This window comes from Chroicocephalus ridibundus, chromosome 2 (assembly GCF_963924245.1).
Source record: "Chroicocephalus ridibundus chromosome 2, bChrRid1.1, whole genome shotgun sequence".
Taxonomy (NCBI): domain Eukaryota; kingdom Metazoa; phylum Chordata; class Aves; order Charadriiformes; family Laridae; genus Chroicocephalus; species Chroicocephalus ridibundus.
Window position 1 is genome coordinate 81,181,039 of NC_086285.1, and position 19,900 is coordinate 81,200,938.

Consider the following 19,900-nt stretch of genomic DNA (forward strand, 5'->3'; position numbering starts at 1 on the left):
AAGATATGCAAGGGAAAGACAGACTTGTACAGGACTGGCAGGTTTTAATATTGTCTCTGTCACAGTCTTCCTGTCTGATCTTAGACAGATCACTTTTTGATACTTATACATTCTCCCTACAGTAAAATCTGGGTTGTTAACAACGTCCAATTCTGTATGTAATGATTACAGCATGATTTGAGAGCCCTGGGTGTAATTTGTTCTGCGTTAGTTTGTGAAAAGACAGAGGATTGTTTAACTAGAGTAAAGATTAGCAATACTGTGGCTTTGCCACAGCCTGCTGCATTTAGGGAGTGAGGGGGTGGCCTTTTCCTAATCCAGATGGAATGCTAGAAGATCTAATTGCTCTCAGGTGTTTGGTATTATCCACTAGCTGAAGGTTATTGTCACCACAGGTTAGATAAGGGATGGGGTAGATAGTGGAGTTTCTGCAGTCTAGGGCTGGCTATATTAGCTCAAATAACATTCTGAGATATCTTAAGACTTTGTAGTAATGTGAAAAGGAAGATATGTGCTTTCATTTCTACTGCATGAGCTCTGGTGTTAAGGAAAATTAACTGCCTAAATTGTAATGGCTTTCAATGGAGATACAATGAGTCCCTGAAGGGATGCATGCCTCCCCGGGAAATCTCTCCCCTAAACCCCTATGTTTCAATGAGAATTGTGCATACAATTCAAGAGCACCAACATTTGTTATAGCTTTTTTTCTGAGTCAAAGCAAAATAGTTCAAATATCCTGATATCCTTGTATATCTAAAAGACAGGTATGCGCAGAGGAAAAGGTACCTACAGCATAGTTAATGTACCTCCACCGTTTAAGCTTGCTAGTTAATATATATACACTATGTCCCATTTTCCTTTTTTGCAAGAAAAGATACTCACTGAGCCAAAAGGCCCAGATGTATATCTCATCTTTTAAAAAATACACAGGAAAAAGAAATCATATGGGGTTTTTTGGGTACCCAGCTATTTCATGGCATAATGTGACTTCTGTCCTGTACTGCATTACGCAATCAAAAAAGGATCTCATACAGTCTGCATTATATGCCCAGCTTTGCCTTTGATTTTGCAGGGAATTCACCCAGGGACGGTTGCTTACTCTTTATTGGTGGTCAGAATTATCCATTTCATCACCAAGGAAATGTTTTCTTTGCATTAATGAACTTTCAAAAGTGCCTGAAAATTATATGATAAGCAAATACAGCATCTAAATTAAGGTATATGAACAAGTATATTTCTAATTCAGTGAAAACCTCTATTCTCCTGTGGGGGTAGGGGAGGATATATCTTAAAGATGAACTAGGACAAAAACAAAACAATACAAAAAAACCCTTGGCCTAATACCCAGAAAAGTTTTTTACTGGGATACAGTTGAATAAAACATCAGGCTTCTTCAGCAAGTAACAGCTTCTGACTACTCCCTGATGGATGCGCTTGAAAGCAAATGTTCATCCTTTGCTTACTGACAAAGGTGAACCTTTGATATTCTGAGCACTTGACGCTGACAATCAAATCCTGAAATACGTGTATGAATTTTATATGCTGTACAAAAGTGTGTGTGGCACGGAGGAAAGTAGGGGGATGGAGAAGGGAGGATATAGACAAACACTAAAACAAGTGAGAACCCACATTCAGATTTAAATGAAGACTTAACAAGAAAGGAAATTAATTCACCTCCACAGGTTTAGTTGAGTCTTTAATCTATTTGTATGCCTTCTAGTTCTACAGTTCAGAAGCTGGGGAAAGGAAAAATATCTCCGTGCTGGCATGTTCCCCAACTTTATTTCTAAACAAAAGTTTGTGTCATGTAAATGGGTAATTAAGAATTTGTGTGAGACAGCAGGTACAATCTAAAAGGCTGCACATTTAAATCTCAACAGGACCCTCTTGAGGAAGGCTGCTGAACTAGGAATATGTTTATGGGAAACCTTAGCCAAGGCTGCAATTGAGTAGATTCTTCTTTCAAATGAGTATTCCTCAAAATGCATTTGTCAGGATGCAAAGGGGTAGCTTATATGACTTGAATGCTGCAACAGAAGGATGTAGGCCGTTTAGAAAGGCCAGGGCCAGGCCAGGAAGGCAAGGAGGTGGATTAGCAAAAGATCAGCTCAGGTAGATGAAGCTTTGCATTGGAACAGGTGACAAATCAGTCAGGAGCTTGTGGATAAGAGGACAGACCAACACAAGACATCACTGTAGGCATCTGCTACGGACTGCCTGCTCAAAGAGATGAAGTAGATGAAGCCTTCTTTAGATGGATGGAGGAAATCCTGTGTTTGCAGGCTACACTACTCATGGGGAACTTTAATCATTCTGATGTTTGCTGGAAGGGCAATATGTCTGTGTGCAAGCAACCCAGGTTTCTGCAGAATGACATAAGACAATTTATTGACCCAGGTGACTGAGGAGTTGACCAGAAGATGCATTGTGTTGGACCCATTACTCATGAATAAAGAAGAACTACTCGGGGGTGTGAAAGTGCAATTTGTCCACAGGCCCCAAAGATCCCTGACTCTATCAGAAAATTCTGGTGGAGTGAAGCACTATCCACAGCAGACAAAAATCAATATATTAGGAGCCTTTTAGGCAAATTGGACAAACTCAGTTCTGTAGGACAACGCTGGATGCATCTAAGGATGGTGATGAAATGTTTTCTTTCTATAATGTCTGAAAAGTCATAGTGATTGCGGAAGGTTCTTAAATTCTGAAAATAGGGAAAGTCACACCTATTCTAAAGAAGGGCAAGAAGAAGGATCTGGGAACTAGAGACTGGCCAGCTATACCTCAGTTCCAGGGAATGTTATAAAGCAAATACGCATGGACATTAAATTCAGGTACATGAAGGAAAAGAAGTTGATTTGGAACAACTATCATGGATTTAGTAGTGGAAATCATGTTTAACTAACCTGTTTGCCTTCCCTGATGGCATGGATGGCACTGTGGACAAGTAGGGAGCAGTAGATATTGCATGACTTTAGCAAGGCCTTTGACACAGTCTCCCATAGTATCTGAACAGGCAAATCAGTGAGATATGGACTGGAAAAATGTACAATAAGGTGTGTGGAAAATTTGCTGCACAGCCAAGCTCAAATGGTTGTGATCCATGGTATGAACTCCAACTGGTGGCTGTTTACTAGCAATGTTCCTCAGGGGTTGATATTGGGGGACAATGCTGCTTAATGTCTTTAATAAAGACTCAAATGACGGAATGCATCCTCAGCAGTTTTGCAAATAATATAAAAATGCAGGTTGGTTGGATGAAGTGCTCTCAATATTGAGAAGGAAGAGCTGCTATCTGGAGGGACCTCAACAGCCTGGAGAAATGGACTGATGGAAACCACAGGAAGTTCAGAGCAGGTAAATGCAAAGTCCTGCATCTATGCTGGAATAATCCCTTGCAGAAGTACAGACTGGATAGAAAACAGTCTTGCAGCGAATATCTGGGCATTTCAGTAGACAAGAAATTGAATATGAATCAGCAGTGTGTTCTTGCTGAGAGGAAAGTCAACTGGTTTGTTTTAGCAAAAGTATAGCCTGTTGATCGAGGGCATTGATCATTCTCCTCCACTCACAGTTTGTAGGAATACAACCGGAGTACTGCATCTAGTTTTGCCCCTGCTCTCTACAAAAAAGATATTAACATGTTGCAGTGAGTTTACAGAAGGGTCACCAAGAGGGCTAGGGGGGCTGGAGCATATGGTGTATGAGGAGAGGAGAGAGAAACGGTTTTATTTAGAATTAAGAAAAGAAAGTTTATTGTTGTTTACAGTTACCTGACGGGAGGGTGTAGAGAAGGTAGAGCTAGAGAAGGGAGTGATAGGATGAGAGGCAATAGACACAAGTTCTTTTGGTGAGAATACTTGTGTCTATGCTCTCCCAATTATATCATATCTAGTATTCATGAAAGAAAAGAATTCTCTCTGAAGCACATATAATTGGTGTGATCCTATCAGTCTAAAAAATCTAAAAGAAATTTTTCATAAAATATTTTCTGTAGGTAAAATAATAGATATTTGCATGAGGTGGGTTTATCAGATGAATGTTGTAGACCCTGACAGTTTTCATTACTTGGAAGTAGCACGAGGTTCAGGCTCACACCAGTTTGCAAATACCATGAATATATATGCAAAAATTTTCATCCAAAGAGCATTAACTCTTTGCCTGCAACCCCCTTGGCAGTTGTTATTCCCTACATGTACAGGACATTCTGTAAGGAATTTTACCAGTTATAAGCAGCATTATCTCTGCTTTAAGCAACTGACCTGAAATGTGTAAAACCACAGAAAGATCACGGAGTGGAAAGAAACTATGAATGCTCTGACACCTCTGTTTGCATGCCTTTTAAATCCTCTCCTGATCAGCTTGATTGCAAGGGCGGCTAGGGAGAAGCAAGCATGTCACAGAACCAAAGGTACAGTTATACTGTTCTGTCTTTTTCCATTAGTGACTTGACTTAGTTTGATGTTGCCTTCTAACATGAAGATATAGTATAGGCAAAGTTGATAAACATGCTAAAGATGACTGAATGATCATTATGTGAGCCTGTGCGGGACAGTAAAACCTTCTTTGTTCCAAGATATATCTAGTGGTGAAATATTGCTTGATGTTTCGCAAAGAGACAAAGTAAGAAATAGTGCCAGACAGATGATATTCCTATACAGACAGGCCATTCCAGCTGAGTTCTTCTCGAGCCCTGCTCTGTACAACATGGAATATGCAAGTTGGGGATAGAAGGACTGCAGTCTTCTTCGGATGATATGACTCCAAACCAAACCAAACAACTCTGAAAAGAAAACAGTGGGAATGACAGTTCTAGTATAAACGTTTGCTGATCTGTTTTTCCCCTTCTCTTTTAATATACATTTTTAACTTCTGGTTCACTCAGTGTTTTATTTCTTTTCAACCTTTGTTGTTCTGGGGTTTTTTTTGTGGAATTAGAAGAGAAGAGAGAAAAAGGATTGATATTTTTCCTTTCTCCCTTTCCTTCCAGAGGGTGATTCTTCGCTTTCCTTCATCTGCCACCTCAGACTTTCATGATAACTACAAGCTTCACTGAATCCTGAAGTACTTGCAAGTGCATGCTGAGGTTTGTTTCACCCCATTAATGGTGAAAGCAAGCCACAGTCTGCATTAGCGCATACAGATCAACAGTAGCTATTCACATCACAACACATTTTCAGTTTGTGTTTTGAAATGTTACACTGACTGGCCACAGCTCTCAATCTGCTGCTGCCCCACTGTGAACCTGTGTTCACCAGTAAGGGAAAAGGCAGCAAAAGAAAAGGGAGTCACAGACAAGATGAGTTTCATTTAATAAAGAGATTTCTCTAAGATTTATGGCTTACTATCTTTGTTGAGCCAACTGTAAAGAAAAAAATGGTGGAAAAACTGTGGTTCTTTGTCTTGAGCCTGAAAGAGGGATTTGTTTTTTGCTGTTGCTAGCTTGCAAGTTCTATATTCATGACATCACAGCTTTATAGTGAGTACTGTGCTATACAAACAAATAAGAAAATAGTAATCACAGTTCCAAAGATCAGTGATCTAAGTAACACAAAATAAAGCATGAACTTCACCTGCAGTGTCTCCTTGGGGAGGAAGATTAATGTGTTCAGCTATTTTTCTATAGCCAGCAGTCTAAGGGCACACAATTTAGCAAGATATGCAGATTGCTGACAAGGGTAGGACAGGATGATCTGTGAAAAGATGTGGCCCAAAATGTAAGCACTGGTCTGAGCAGGTCATTAACATATGGAAAACAAAATTGTTTAGTTCAGGGCACAAAAAATGAAAAATAAGAGCTAACAGAAATATTTGCTCAAGGGTCCCAGGATTTGCTTGCTTCTGTAGGTAGAAAGAAAAGAAGGGAAGGAGGTTATGTACGGTTACACTGTAAGCACCACCATGTGCTATAATATAGGAAATGTGCTATGTTTGAAACAGATGGTTGTAAGGCTCTTATATTGTGTAATATATTTGGGTACAAGGATGATGCCAAGTAGATTCACAATTATGATGATCGTAAACATTAAGCAGGCTATATTTCCTGCCTTTTCATTTTCTGAATAACATTCTTGCCCGTCCCACCCATTTCTCATTATCTCCTTTCTTAGCCCCCATATGACGGTTTGAAATCGGCAAGCTGTTTCTGGATTGTCATCCTGGGCCTCTAACCTCTCAACTGTCCCTCATTTCAGAGTTATCACTATTCCACAGAGACCGACAGTACAGAGGACTTCCATCAGCGCCAGTAAATCTTTCAAAGAGGAATATAAGACAAGTGTGTGTATGTGTGTGCAATTCAATATAGGAATGAAGGGCAGTTGGGAAAGTCAAGTGGTGGAACATAAAATATGAATGATGGCTGAGGAATATAGGAAGTGCAGATACACCACAGCATTTGTTCCACCTTTTAAGAGAATGACAAGTATTCAGCCTATTGAAGCAAGAGGCAGGTGACCTAATCATTTAGACAGGGGGGAAAAGGGGCTAAGAATTCTGATTATTGGGGTTTTTTAAGTCTTGGTTTAGAAATTTCTGACTTTTAGTTGTGCATAAGGTCATTTAATCTTGCTGTACATCAGTTTCTTCATGTGTAAAAGGCTGGTCTTGATGCTTCTTTCACCACAGAGTTAAACATATCATTGCAGTTAACTAATATTGGTACACGTAAAGGATCCTGTGACTTTCTTGTCAAGAAAAAAGGCAGGAGTGCCATAAATGGCCCAAAAAAAGCCCTATGCCCTGCTCAGAGAGCAATTCCTTTGCAGAGAGTGGTGCAGACGGCTGTCAGTGTTCCCCAAGGACCAGAGCACCTTCATGCATATGGCTTGCTGGGGGGAGCCTAAATCTGGAAAGGTGCAGAATTTTATCCCTCCTCCTTCTGCATGGTAAAGGGTGTGGAGGTCCTCTGAGAGCCGCAGGGCAAAGTCAAATTTCCTGTGCACGTTTAGCTGTGAAAGAAAACAGTTGAGGACTTGCCAGGGACAAGGGTCCAGCCCAGAGCTTTGTGTACACTGTGGGCAGTGCTGCAACCCACAGAGCAGCTCAGATGATTGACTGACGCGACCTAGGGATGATTGATCGCTGTCTTCACTTTTGCTGTGAGCTACTTCAAGCCCAGGAACTGTTCAGGACTGAGAGGTCATTCAGAGACTTAAAGCCTGGCTCTTGGGTGGCCAGTTCTCTTGGAAGAAGGTTGCAGAATCTAGACCTGGAGAAAGGATATTCTAAGTGTCAAAATCAATTGAAAACTGTTTTGAGTAGATTCCCTGAATAGACATCACAAGTGGAACTTTTAATTTTAGGCCTCATAAAGAAAACAAATAGTCACTGTGTTTGGAACGGCAAACTGAAGGCATCAGGTGTGTATCACAGTGCAAGTTACAAGGTAAAGCAAACAGATACCGAGCAAGTGTTTGCCAATAGAACTGCATAAAGGATGTTAAAAGTGCAGATGGGAAGAGTCAATTTAATTTGACTTTTCACATCTTGCTTTTGTTGGGAGAACAAAAGTTTTGATGATAAGTACAGAATGCTAGCGTACTAAAGATCTGAAAGAAAGTGAAGGTTTATCTTGCTAGTTTTCATGTCATCCAGTTAAGATATGATACCTTTTAACCATTGGAGTAATGTGACCCATTTCTGCCTCAAATGCTGAAAATGCATGGACTGTATTACATGACAATAATTTTCCTTGTTTAAATAGCCCCTTGTGTGTGCTCACAGGCAGATATTTTTGCCTGACTGTGTGACGTAGTCCCACTACTTGCAATGGTTTGGAGAGATTCTACCTTGTGTTTGATTTGCTTCTGGTGAAATGCGCTGCAAGGGATGGTTCTGCTTGCTGACAGAATAGTTGTAGTCAGAAGTAAAATCAGGCAAAAGAAACAAAAACAGTACTGAAACTATATTGCGATATCATTTAATCCATCCCCTCCTCCTCCAAAGCAGAATCAATGGTACCTTAAACCATTCCTGACAGAGGGTAAGTTATCTTTCCCAGTGGTTCTTTCAACACCAGACAGAAGGATTCTAGTTTTGGCTAGAGTAATGCAGTATCCTTTCTGCTTTGCCAAGCCACATAGCAGCAGGACTTTGACTTTATCTTCCTTGAAAAATGGAGTTGTCAGCAGAAGATGATTGTTTATGATGGGTTGTACAGGTAGTAACATCAGATAGCTTCCAGGCGAGAATACTGCTTGAACTACATAAACATCAATAATACAGAGCAAAAATGAAAAGTACGTCTGGAAGTTTCCTTCTAGTGCCAGACAGACAGAGTGTGACAAAACTGTTCCACAGGTGTGCCTGTTGTTATCAGAAAAGCAAGTTGTTCCTTTGCACTGAAGGCTGCCAGAAGCCGTTTCTGGGTTAATGAGTAAGATTTAAGACTTGTTCAGACCTTTATTTAGTCTGAAAGAAAGAGGCATCTTACCCCCTTATGTAACAGTGATTTGTAGGCTTGTGCTCTGACAAGACGACTCAGTGATGGATGCCAGTGCACGAATTTTATGTAGCCAACGGGACAGCTGTGCAAAGACATCAAGCAGAATACATATGATAACTATACCTTTGAGTATAATCTTGGAACAGGGCAGATTTTTTTCACTCTTTTGACCAGGAATATCTGAAGACCTCTAGGGAACATAGCGTATATTTCTGTATACAGCTGCACTACCACTTCATGGTTTACCTGTGATTTAGAGATGCATTCACCCCAGCCCTTTAAAATCGTACTAAGCAGCCACAGGTACAACTAGATCACTTTTAAAACCCAACTGAAATGTTGCAGGTTTTGGCTAGGTAGTAGTGCTGGGCACTTCTCTACTTTGATGCTCATGTAATCCTTCTATTTTATTTTGGGATTGAGTCCCCGCCAAGTGCCATAATTTCTGAACCAGAAGAAAAGATATCTTCAGGTTAAAATGTCACTGTGCCCATCAATCACACTTCAATGAATAGCTGTAGTTCACAAGTTATTCAGCAGCGCAATGAATAATTCCAGTCTAGAACTTTTCTGCAAGTTCCTTATATTATTATGTCTGAGACAAACCAAGCCTGGAGGTGTGAACTTCTACTCTTTTTAAAAGGCTTTATTTCAGGAATATACAGGAATGACATTCAGGAATACAAGAACTGGATAATAAAATGGTGGATCTGGTGTCAGAGCCACAGCACACAATCAACTTGTATTGATAACACTGGGAGCTTCTTGTTGGCAGCCACATATTCTTGTCCAGCGTGATACAGCAGCGTATCTGGGCTGACAGTAAAGTGTGTAGCATACAAAACTGGGGAGCACTTTTTAATTGCTGACAGTACCCACGGGTACCAAAAAAGGACTGCTTTGTTTTGTCTGTGCTTAGGCAATTATCTCCTAAAGGATGGAAAGCATTTGGGTTCATTGCATATAGAGTATACAAGGCATGGAGCACAGTAGTGCTCTGGTCGGTGACTCAGGTGGTGCTTCAGCATTGTCTTCAGTACTGCCTTGAGCTCTGCCTTCAGAGAGATTACTTTCTTTTGTATTATCTCAAACCTGAATGCATTCCCCCTCACTTTTCTTCCCTTTCTCTCTAAAACTATTATGATATAAAAGTGATTTTTGTACTATAAATAGTTACATGATTTTACAACTGCAATTTGGGCAGTTTATAGAAATAATGCTGTTTCTTTCACAACAGACTTCTTATATCTCATATTTTGACGTAGATGTTCGAATTAAACAGATGTTAACAAATGAAAAGACAAAAGTAAAACCAGCTCAAGTAATTTTTTTTTTCTTGTAGCTTGTATGGAATATTTTTTTTATAATTATGATGTTAATGCCTACCACCTTCAACTGCCAAAATCAAAAAAACCTCAGAAGATTCAGGTCTGACTGCTTATACAGTAAGACACAAGCACAATTCCCCTTTACATACATATATTGATATTGTTTTAAAAGACTTTCCTGTTCACATCTATTTATGATATAAGAGAATAAAAAGACTATAACCAAATATTCTTACCATTTTCGGTTCATGTTTAAGGTTAACATTTAGTCCTCTGAGAAAAAAATATGCTTCATAAACATGTTCATTATCCTCATTTGCCCACACCAATCAAGTTTAATTGCTCAGCTAAATTGCCTGGTTACCTCAATTTGGAGACATTCAGCTGTTTCTATCATTTATCCTCACACCAATACTCAACTTTCTCTAATAATAAATGGCTGCTCTTCCATGCCTCTTGGCTAATTGTTCAATTACAAGGGTGTGAGCAGTTCTGGCATTTGAAAGACGTGTGAAAGGCCACTTGTGAACAGCCCAGGGACACAGAATCAATGACATTTATATATTATGTGTTGTTTCTATGCTTTGTAAGTGTATTAAAGTACCAACAGGCATAAGAACAACTTTTAAAAATAACATCCATGTTTTTTTCTCTCTCAATGACTCCAGTTCAAACTTTCTTCATTTTCTGGTCCAACCAGGCCATCTTTTTAACTGTCTGTTAGCAAACTTGTCCTGCAGGAATATTCACTCCCCTATCAGTCCCTCTGAATCCAATAGCTTCTACTCAAATTCTGCAGTGGAGACAATGGGGAACTTGGGGCTGAGCAGGTTTAATGTCAAAATTCACAGTGAAAACGACAAGCTGTAGGACTCACCACAGCACCACCTGATTTATCTTTGGAGAAAGAGATCCCCATTACCCCGATCTGAGTAGAGTGTGAAGCAGGAGTGTGTGTGGAGGACTGATGTCTTTTGTTTTCTTTTCTTTTTCCTTCACTCCATATTTCTTAGCTGGTTTTTTTTTTATTGTTGGTTGGTTGGTTGGTTGGTTGGCTTTTTTCTTCACTGTTTCATCTTCTGTTTTTATTTGTGCTCTCCTTAGGTAACCTTTTCATCCCAACTCCTATCCTCTACCCCTATTTGATGCCCCTTTCTTCTCCACTGTCTCGATCTCTCTTTGTAAAGTTTCCTTTCCATCCACCTCTGTCTTTCTAGTTCTTCCCTCTTACTCTCTTCTGGCTTTTTTTCTTACCCTCTTATCTTCCCTCTCTACTTCTCCTCTCGGAGGACTTTCTGCCTTTGGCTTTTTCCTGTAGATTGGGCTCCATGGTATCCTTCATGAATGCTGATTATCCCGGTCGGAGCTCTACGAGTATTACACCAGCTGAGTAGCTCTTCATTTGAATCATGCCTTGCAGCCATTTAGTAGGAAAGGAGAGTTGCATCCAACTTTGACTGACAGCTGATTGGCAGGCAAGAAAAGCAGCCACCATTTCTCATGGGAATGCTCAGAAGCTTGCAGAGGGAGATAAAATGTCAAACCACTGTGATCCGCAGCCTTTGCTAAGAGGCTTGAGAGATCAAAGTAGATCAGACACAATCCCATTTTAGTTTGGAAAACTAAACTGTATTGTTTCTACTTTGAATGTCATCATCAATCGCATAATTTCTGCATTCTGCAAGAGAGGCGCCTATAGACTATGGCACCTTGGGCAGTGTAGACTCTCTAAACTTACCACATGTGCATTAGCTCTACAATTCACATAAAGGTTGTTACCGACATGGGGGTGTGCTGCTCGGGGAGGTGGGTGTTCTCAGAGTTAAGCTGTGATTATTATTTTTTTTTTTTAATTATTATTATATTTTACAGACCCTTTTCTAACTGTCGGCATGTTTTGAGTTTAGAAATTTTCAGCTGGCTGTTGCTTCTTAGTATATAAGCACGGTGTGCTTCAACTCTTTGTAATAGCATGGCTTGTAGTATTATGGTCATGTCACAGAGTCCTCAGTGGAACCACAGAGTCTCATCAGGAAATGCCTGCAACATTGTCGCGTGCAGTGGGGAATTCAAAGGGAAATGGTTGCCTTTTGCTGGATAGAGAGAATCCTCACCAAAGTATGGGTACTGCGATTCCTAAATATTTTGGACCAAAACCTCTTCTGGTTTAACTAGTTTGACTCTAGTAAAATTAATGAGCATGAGGGAAAATGCAGATTACGTTTTAAAACTAAAAATTTGGCCTAGACAACCCTGTAATCAAGGTGCATTATTTCCAGACAAAAGTGAAAAGGGAAATCTTTAACATTATTGTGCATGATTGGTCATGGGACTTGCTGGTTAAACTGGAAACTTCCTGTTGTCGATTACAATTTGAAGCTGAATTACTCCTCAGCAGAAGCTGGGCAGACAGGAAGGTGAACTGAAAGTTGTAGCAGGCGCTGTTCTTATCTATTTGCTATTGCTGGCATTCTAGTCCTTCTAAAATCAAACTATGGATGCGTAGGAAAGAATCTTACCTTGCCAACATATTGGTAGTCAGTTCCTGTGTATTCCTCCAATAAAAAGAACTGATTCCACATCCAGCTCCTTTTGGAACGATGGAGGTCTCGCCTGCTGTTTCCAGACAATACCAAAACCTTTTCCTTTTCTGGAAAGCCACTAGTCCTTTTGGATAATGGAGTTAAGAAACTTTGGTGGGGCTGACCAGCCCAAAACAGCAGCCAGAAGCAATGGTAAGTTCTCATCACGGCAACACAAGAAGTTCTAAATAATAATCTTTTTTCTTGTCTTCAAACTAACCTACTTTACTGCACCGAATCCAATCTCATGCCGTCTTCCTTCTTTAGTCTTTGCAGTCTCAAAGGATCTCTGAAAAGAAAAATAACAACTTTTAAAGCATTTTCAAAGATACTTAACATTCATCGCTACAGCAAATAAGACCAAAGAGAGAAGAGCAATAGTGATTGTTGAAAAGCTGGGCTGTTTCTGGTTCAGAACATTGCAAGCGGTCCTTCAAATAATCTGAGCGAATCTATACTGAGTAGGAGGAAAGAGTCCTGATGTTTGGGTTTGCGGTTCCTTTTTTTTCCCTTTTAACTCCATTTACTTCCATTCATTGACTAAGGCAAACCGGGCTTTTCTCTTTTTACTGCCTGGACTTTGAGATGTAACTGATTGGTTTTTGACTGGGGATCTTGATGAGGTTACCTTATTACATCGAAGAAGGGCTAGTAAGAGTGCACACTGTCTTCCCAGGAGGCATTCTGTTGCTATAGTTATGGGCTGAAGAGCCCAGACTTAGATAACTCCAGGATTTTTCCCTCACATTTAAGGAGTTCTGCCTTTGACTTCATTTAGGAAGGGTCAAGTAAACACGTCAGTGAAATAAATGTGCATGTTTGTCAATATCTCCCACATACTAGACCTGTTTGATACTGTGTAGGAAGTTCAGTGAACATTTTGGTTTCCTCAGTTACGTACTGCCAGAGTTTTGTACTGAGTTTTTGATCTTTAAATACATAGTTATATATGTAAATGCTTTCATTAATAACTTCTAAAAATAAAACAAAATCAGCTAGTTCATCTCCACCTGTAGGTTTGTACTAGCTACTCCTTCCTACTATTATTAATACTAAATATCTGTGCACCTTCAAAATAATTGTGAAAATGATCCCTATCTCTGAAGATAGCATGACTGTCATCACAAGAAAAAGCCACACATACAGTACCACAGTGTAGTATGGACATTTCTTCTGTTTGTAAAAAAATTGAAAGCTTCTATTCAGGAAGAAGAAATGATACTATGTGTAACGAGTCATGCAAAATGCCTAATGAACAGCTTTGGAACATTTTATAATCTGAAGAAATCAGAATTAGTTGACAGAAACCTTCCACAACATATATTTTTCACAAACACTTTGTTAAATTTTTAGTCCAAACAGATCCATACTCTTAGAGAAGGATCATCTGATTAATTTTAATTTGGTTTCACAAATGGAAACTTTATTTTTTTCAATATCCTGATCAAAAAAACATAACTCATTCTGAGCCACCTCAAAATTCAACAGAGCAGCTTTCAATATTTGTAAATAAAGATTGTGGAATGACAATCTGACTATACCAAATTGAAAAGAGAATTTTTTGTTTGTTTTATTTTGTAAGCATTTCACACAACACTACTTGAATCATATTCTATATCAAGGGCCAATTTTTTCCCTATATTATGTGTGGGTTTTTATTTTAAAGGTGTGAATCAGGCATAATTTAGCCTTTGAGCTACACTGATGGAGTTAAAGCATTTACAGTGCCTTGGGTTAGCCACTCTTATGCTTGTCATTGCTCTTAGTAATAAATTTTATAAAATAACCTCCAGTCTCCTACAGTTCCTCTTAGTAAATCATTTTCTATAAAGAAATACCACTTAGCTTTTAGATGGATAGTAGGTAATGGAACAGGGCTGCTCAAACAATATTGTTTTACTGCTTCACAAGGTAAAATACTGTAAAAAGGTAACTTCTGGGTGAGGAGGAGTCAGTTTTTTTAGCGTTTAGAGGAAGAATGGAAAAGGTACAATTAATTCTGAAGCACTGTAGTTTCCTCCGGAGAAGAGGGAAGGTTTCTTGTTAGCTCTCATTAATGCCAATGAATTTTCTGTAGGTAAAAATAACTCTGTCCTGCAGGTCATGGGATTTGCGTCCAGGTAAGGCTTTGAGTGTTGTGAGATAGACACAGACACACAGGCATATACATACTCACATACATGTAAACATGTGTGCGTGCACACACACACACACAGATATAACAGCAAGAACAGAACCCGCTACCCACCACAAGAAGACTTTCACAGAGGAGGAACAGAAAAAGCCAGTGTGACTAAGCTTTAGGATGCGTTCTGCAATTGCCTTCAGTGAGATTCATGGAGCCCCAGTCAATAAATGTGCAGGTCACTAGAGGGGTACGTGGGCAGATTCAGGAGCAGGCTTAGGGAGAGGTGATTTTAACTCTCCCAGTTTTTATAGTCTCTCTTATCCTCCTCCTGTACCCTTCCAACCTGCGTAGGGTCTAGCCTTAAAAGGCTCTGCCAACATCTGCTCCTTTAACCCCCAGCTCTGAGTGGAGTCTGTTCGGGTGGGCACCTTCCCTGACGTGATATGAAAGAGGAGGTTATGTCTCTCACAATATTTTTGACTTCCACTTTCCTGCCAGGCTGCTTCGCGGGGAGGCTGGGGTCTGCCCAGGTGAGTAATTAGTGCCCCGGGCAGCGGCAGCCCTGGCGCGCTGCCATGCCACAGCACGGCCCGTCGTGCTCTGTGCTTGCAGCACAGATGTGAAAAGACGGATGAGAGGGTGGCTCTGGCTGCGCACACGTGGCTCGCCTTGTCGGGGAGGCAGGGTCTGAGGTAGGGAGCACGGCACATAAGCGAAGCTATTATTTAGCCATTAGCGAAGTCTGCGTGGATTGCTGAGGCGTGAGGGGGTGAAAATGATCACTCGACAGGTTCCCCTGGTGCTCGTCTCATTACCCCTCTGGCCAAATCCCACAGTGGGGCTCCATACCTCTGCTCCTGCCTGTAATGTTTCCTGAGCCGTGCTGCCTGGAGCAGCATTACCTGGACAGGATTTGTGCCAGCCTTTTAAAGGATCAGTCCTTCAAATGCCAATTGCCAGGAAACAATTATTCCTGCGGGGGAATTTTCTGCACTTGAAGTCAGCTATATTTCACAGCTCTGATGTCATGGGAGAGGTTTTATAGTGGCTTACGCTGAAATATAGCTCACGAGAATGATATCATAGCTGTGAAATACAGCCTTTTCTCTGCAGAGACGTGTCCAAAATACTGAAATAAGGGCATGATCCCATAATGTCCTTCTGGACTGGGTAGTCTTCACGAAGCAGCAGAGCAGCTAAGCCCCAGCAGCTTCCCTGTGAGTGGCAAGAGAGGAGACACACCTTTACACACCTGGGCTTCAGCATGCAATTGGGGTAAGTACCGACTGAAGTCCAGGGTGTCTTTGCCCTATAGGTGCTGATAACTGTTTTACGGGTCACAGTGATAAATCCAGTTGAGTGAACAAAAGGGACAGGAGCACAATACTCTGAGCTGAGCCTTTAGTAAAGAGTGAGCTCCTGTGGCTCTTAAATGCCATTTTGTGCTCCAGTCTCAATGTCTCATGCTTCAGAGAGGTCTCTGCAATGTAATAGTTTATCTCATGCAATCTCCTTTCTTTATTTTGAAAACAAGTCATTCACCAGGGATATTTTATTTTCTTTAAACGGAGCTGTGCAAATATAACTGATGGGACCTTGGGGTGGGGGCTAAAATTTCTTTGTTTTCTTCACTTCGTAAAACGACAGGCAATAAGACAAAAGAGGCACGTTAAACATGGCATTTCTCTCAACCATCGGCTGGTCAGGTGGTTGGGGAACTTGCTGTGTTAATCAACTGTCAAGAGTGAAAAATGATTTTACTGTACAACAGCCTCAGACAACTGGCTTAGCTCTGTCAGCTCAAATATATAGCAAATCGGGGCTTTTTATGGGAGAAGAAGGAATCTGCATACCCAAGTTTAAAAAAAATCCTAGTCTAACTTTAGATATGATGATTGTTAACATAAAAGCAATGTCACTTGCAGTCACAGAACTGTCTTTGGTGTGACAAGTCGCAGATTTAAAGTTTATGTTCACGCCTCTTTGAAGGATCAAAACCTCAGACAATTGCTTAATCACTATAAATACCAACTTCAAAATTACTTCCCCTAGGTGATGATATTCATAGTCAACCTCTCTATTCACCCTCTCCCCCAGCACCTCGTTAATGTAGGTAATGTCTTAATGCCACCAATGTGAGAATTCAGTGCAGATTTACACATTTCCAGAGAAATACTTAATTATTTAAACTCTAAGTCAAAGAGGAAATATGTCCATTGGAGTCGCTCTTATGAATCAGGAAGCTCTGCCCCTGGAGATGCCTTTCTGGTACAGTGACAGGCATCAGGTGCAGGTTCTTGACTTGAGGAACCTCAAAGAGGTTACACCTCTGATCCCACTCAGCACTGTGGATTGTGCTGCTTTTCCCAGTTAGTGGTTAAATAAACCAGACTAGCAAAGAGCCTTCCCACGAGATGCATCAGTAAGGAGAAGAAAAACATTTTGTCTTCTTTCCTTTCTGTTCAGCCCCATGGTACTCCCCCCTCAACAGACTCTCAAAGGAATATGCTTCATAGAGTGTCCTAGACTTTGGACGTGAGCATAATTTCTTTTTCAGATCCCATGCATTCAATTACATTCCTCTATGTATTTATACATCTTGGATGTTACGGGTTGCCGATTATTAGATTTTAAACAGCCTCTAAATATGTCAACAACCATCAGTGTCTCTAAAGTTTCTGACATAACCTTTATTCAAACAGAAGTGCCAGTATAATGGATCTTTTATTCCCTAGTCATCTAGGTAGTGTTTCATTGTTTGAGGGCTGGGTACAAAGCTTCACACATTAGGATTAAAGTCCATTAGTACCCTGGCATGAACATTAATTGTATTTTCAAGAATTGATAATGTACTGCTATTCTCACACTGAGAATGAATGAGGAGGTGAAAGTTAATAGATGATGTGGCATAGCAATTTAGGAAACTGAGCATGGGAAATGATACTGATATACCCTGGGTGAGTGTAATATGGATCTGAAAATTCCTCTAACAGGAATAGTTAGTTTTAGGTTTGTGGTTCTGTTTTTGATTTTTTTTTTCATTTAAGTGACTCAATAAACTGCATCCATCCTCGTAGAGATTGCTTAGGTTCTTGGGAAAAACGCACAGAGACAGACCCCGCTCTTTCATTTTAGCAGATTACACTATGAATGCACCAGGGTATGTGTTTTTACTGCCCCAAAATCAGGTCTGATTTATGGTAGGTGGTGGAAAGATGCAGACTAGCCCCTGGCTTAATCAACAGCTGTATTATATGAAACGTCTACTACCACCTTTGGAAGAAAGGGAGGGTTCTGCCCTGGAAGCTTTAATTTACATTTAATTTTGTGGAAGATTTGGGGATGGACTAAAAATATTCCGATACCGTATCCTCTAGATGCTTACCTAAGCCAGCATCAATTGAGTTTGCCAGGCAAACTGACCCTCCTTAAATCCTAAACAATTCTACAAAGCAAACTGCCAGCCACAGTAACTGGACCGCAGGGTTCATCGTCACGGTGTCCCTGTGCAGGAGAGTCAGTTGCTAGTCACCTGGAAAGACCATGAAGTGAGAGATACTCTCTATACTCACATGGTCCTGCTGGAAGGACCTTCCCCTGGCTCAAATATCAGGTACCAGTGTTTAACCCATAGAGCCTGAGAGAGAAGAAGACATCAACACTTCATCAAAACCTGAGGCATGAAAAGTGGGAAAGCAATAACGGGGGAGGAGGATGATGGTCCAATAGTGAGTCCTGTGTTTGCTGCGTGAGATGTGACAGTCTGTGGTATGGAATGAGGCATGCTAGGTAAGGATCTGGTGATTATTTGCTTAGGTTTTACCTTGTTGCAAAACCATGCTAAAGAAGCAATGTCCAAGTCCCTAAGAGAACCTGAATGACCCAGAGGAGCAGGACCCTAGGCTGTTGTTGGGGCTGTCCTTGCAAATGTGAAGTATGTGGTTCTGCTGCCCTGCAGGCAAGACTGCAAGGAAGGGATTAAGGCTGTAAGGAAAATGTGCAGAAAAATTACTTTCTCATCACAGGGGGGAAAGGTTAAAATAGCAATAGCTGCACAAAGAAAAGAAAGTATTCCATCTAACTTCAAAAAATAGAGCCTTCCAAATTTATCATATTCGCTTCTTTTCAGTGTTGTATTCATATACTTTAATATATCATAGTGATACATTTTCATATATAGCAAATAATTCCTTGCTAGAGATTTTCAGTAATAGCTAAGTTTCATGTGCTCAGAAGCTGTAACACTGCAGACTTGTCTGTAATTGACTTGCACTTAAAAAGCAGTTGTTGAGTTTGAGCTTACTTTACAATTATGTCTCCCTTATGACCAGTTAGATCTGAAAGTCTCCATCTAATAATTTTCTCAAGTGTGAATTAGCTTTTACAGCTCTGAAATACAAATGCCCTTCTTCTTTCATTGTCCATGAGGCATTCATTTGTAAATATCAATCATAAACAGAAAGAGTCAAATTTTCAGTGTAAAGATAGCTGACGAAATTTTAATCTGCTGTTCACTTTTTTGATCTCTTTGTTATATAAGCCTATATGCTCTAGAGATCATTCCTGTAAATACACCTCTGAAATAACAAAAAAGAACTGAGCCAAGAGAGAATTCGAACCAAAAGATTTGTGGTTTTAAACTAGAGGTACTTTCTGAAGACATCAAGTACACAATGCAATTGCAGCCAGTAGTGGTTGATTATAGTGTCTTTCAAAGTCATTTTATTATTCCGTGCTCTCAGCAGGAAAAAAGGCCCAGAACTATAAAAATAACTAAATGCAGCAGAAATGTTAAGATAACTACTACCTCCACCCTGCACTGGGATCTATTAACATAGCCCTTTTGAACAACGCAACTGCTTTAACCTTAGTGGACCTGAACGCACACGAACACCAGCCTTCACAAAAGCACACACTGACAAGAGAGGGAAAGTGAGACGTATATCTCCTTCTTTAGTTCATGAATGGCCGTGGCAAAAGATGACTGTATGACTTTATTCAGGAGCTGGTGAGTGAATTGATGATGATGTTTGTCTGCTCGCAGATATTTTTATTTTTCTTCACCTGGCATTTGAAAAGAGCCTTAGTGTCATCTTGTTTCAGACGTGCCCAGTCTAAGTCTCTGTATTTAGCCACACTGGGAGCGTGCCTTTTATCCACTGTGCATAAACAGTCTATACACACAAGATAGAGGAATGGCACAGAAAAGGAAATCTTGTTTCCATTGTATGGTTGCATTAAGTGGCTTTTCTGTGGTCTTTCAGGAGTATTTGTGGCGGGGCTGGTGCCTGGACTCAGATTTCCTGAGCCATACAGCAACATTTTAATCACAAGGTTATTCTTCATCCTTTCTGACGGTGTGCCAGTCCGAGGCATAATATCTATGCTCTAACCACCACGTACGCCTTTGCTGCAC

At 40.4% G+C, this 19,900-nt stretch overlaps 1 protein-coding gene across 1 annotated transcript in view; it reads right to left on the bottom strand.

Annotated features, from left to right (window-relative positions):
- Window positions 1-19,900, bottom strand: part of LOC134511711 (cadherin-6) — a 106,982-nt gene that overhangs the window by 41,136 nt on the left and 45,946 nt on the right. The window contains exon 2 of the mRNA XM_063326091.1: window positions 12,294-12,645. Within this exon, the coding sequence (XP_063182161.1) occupies window positions 12,294-12,521 (228 nt within the window). The 5' untranslated portion in view covers window positions 12,522-12,645. The remainder of the gene's footprint in view (window positions 1-12,293; window positions 12,646-19,900) is intronic.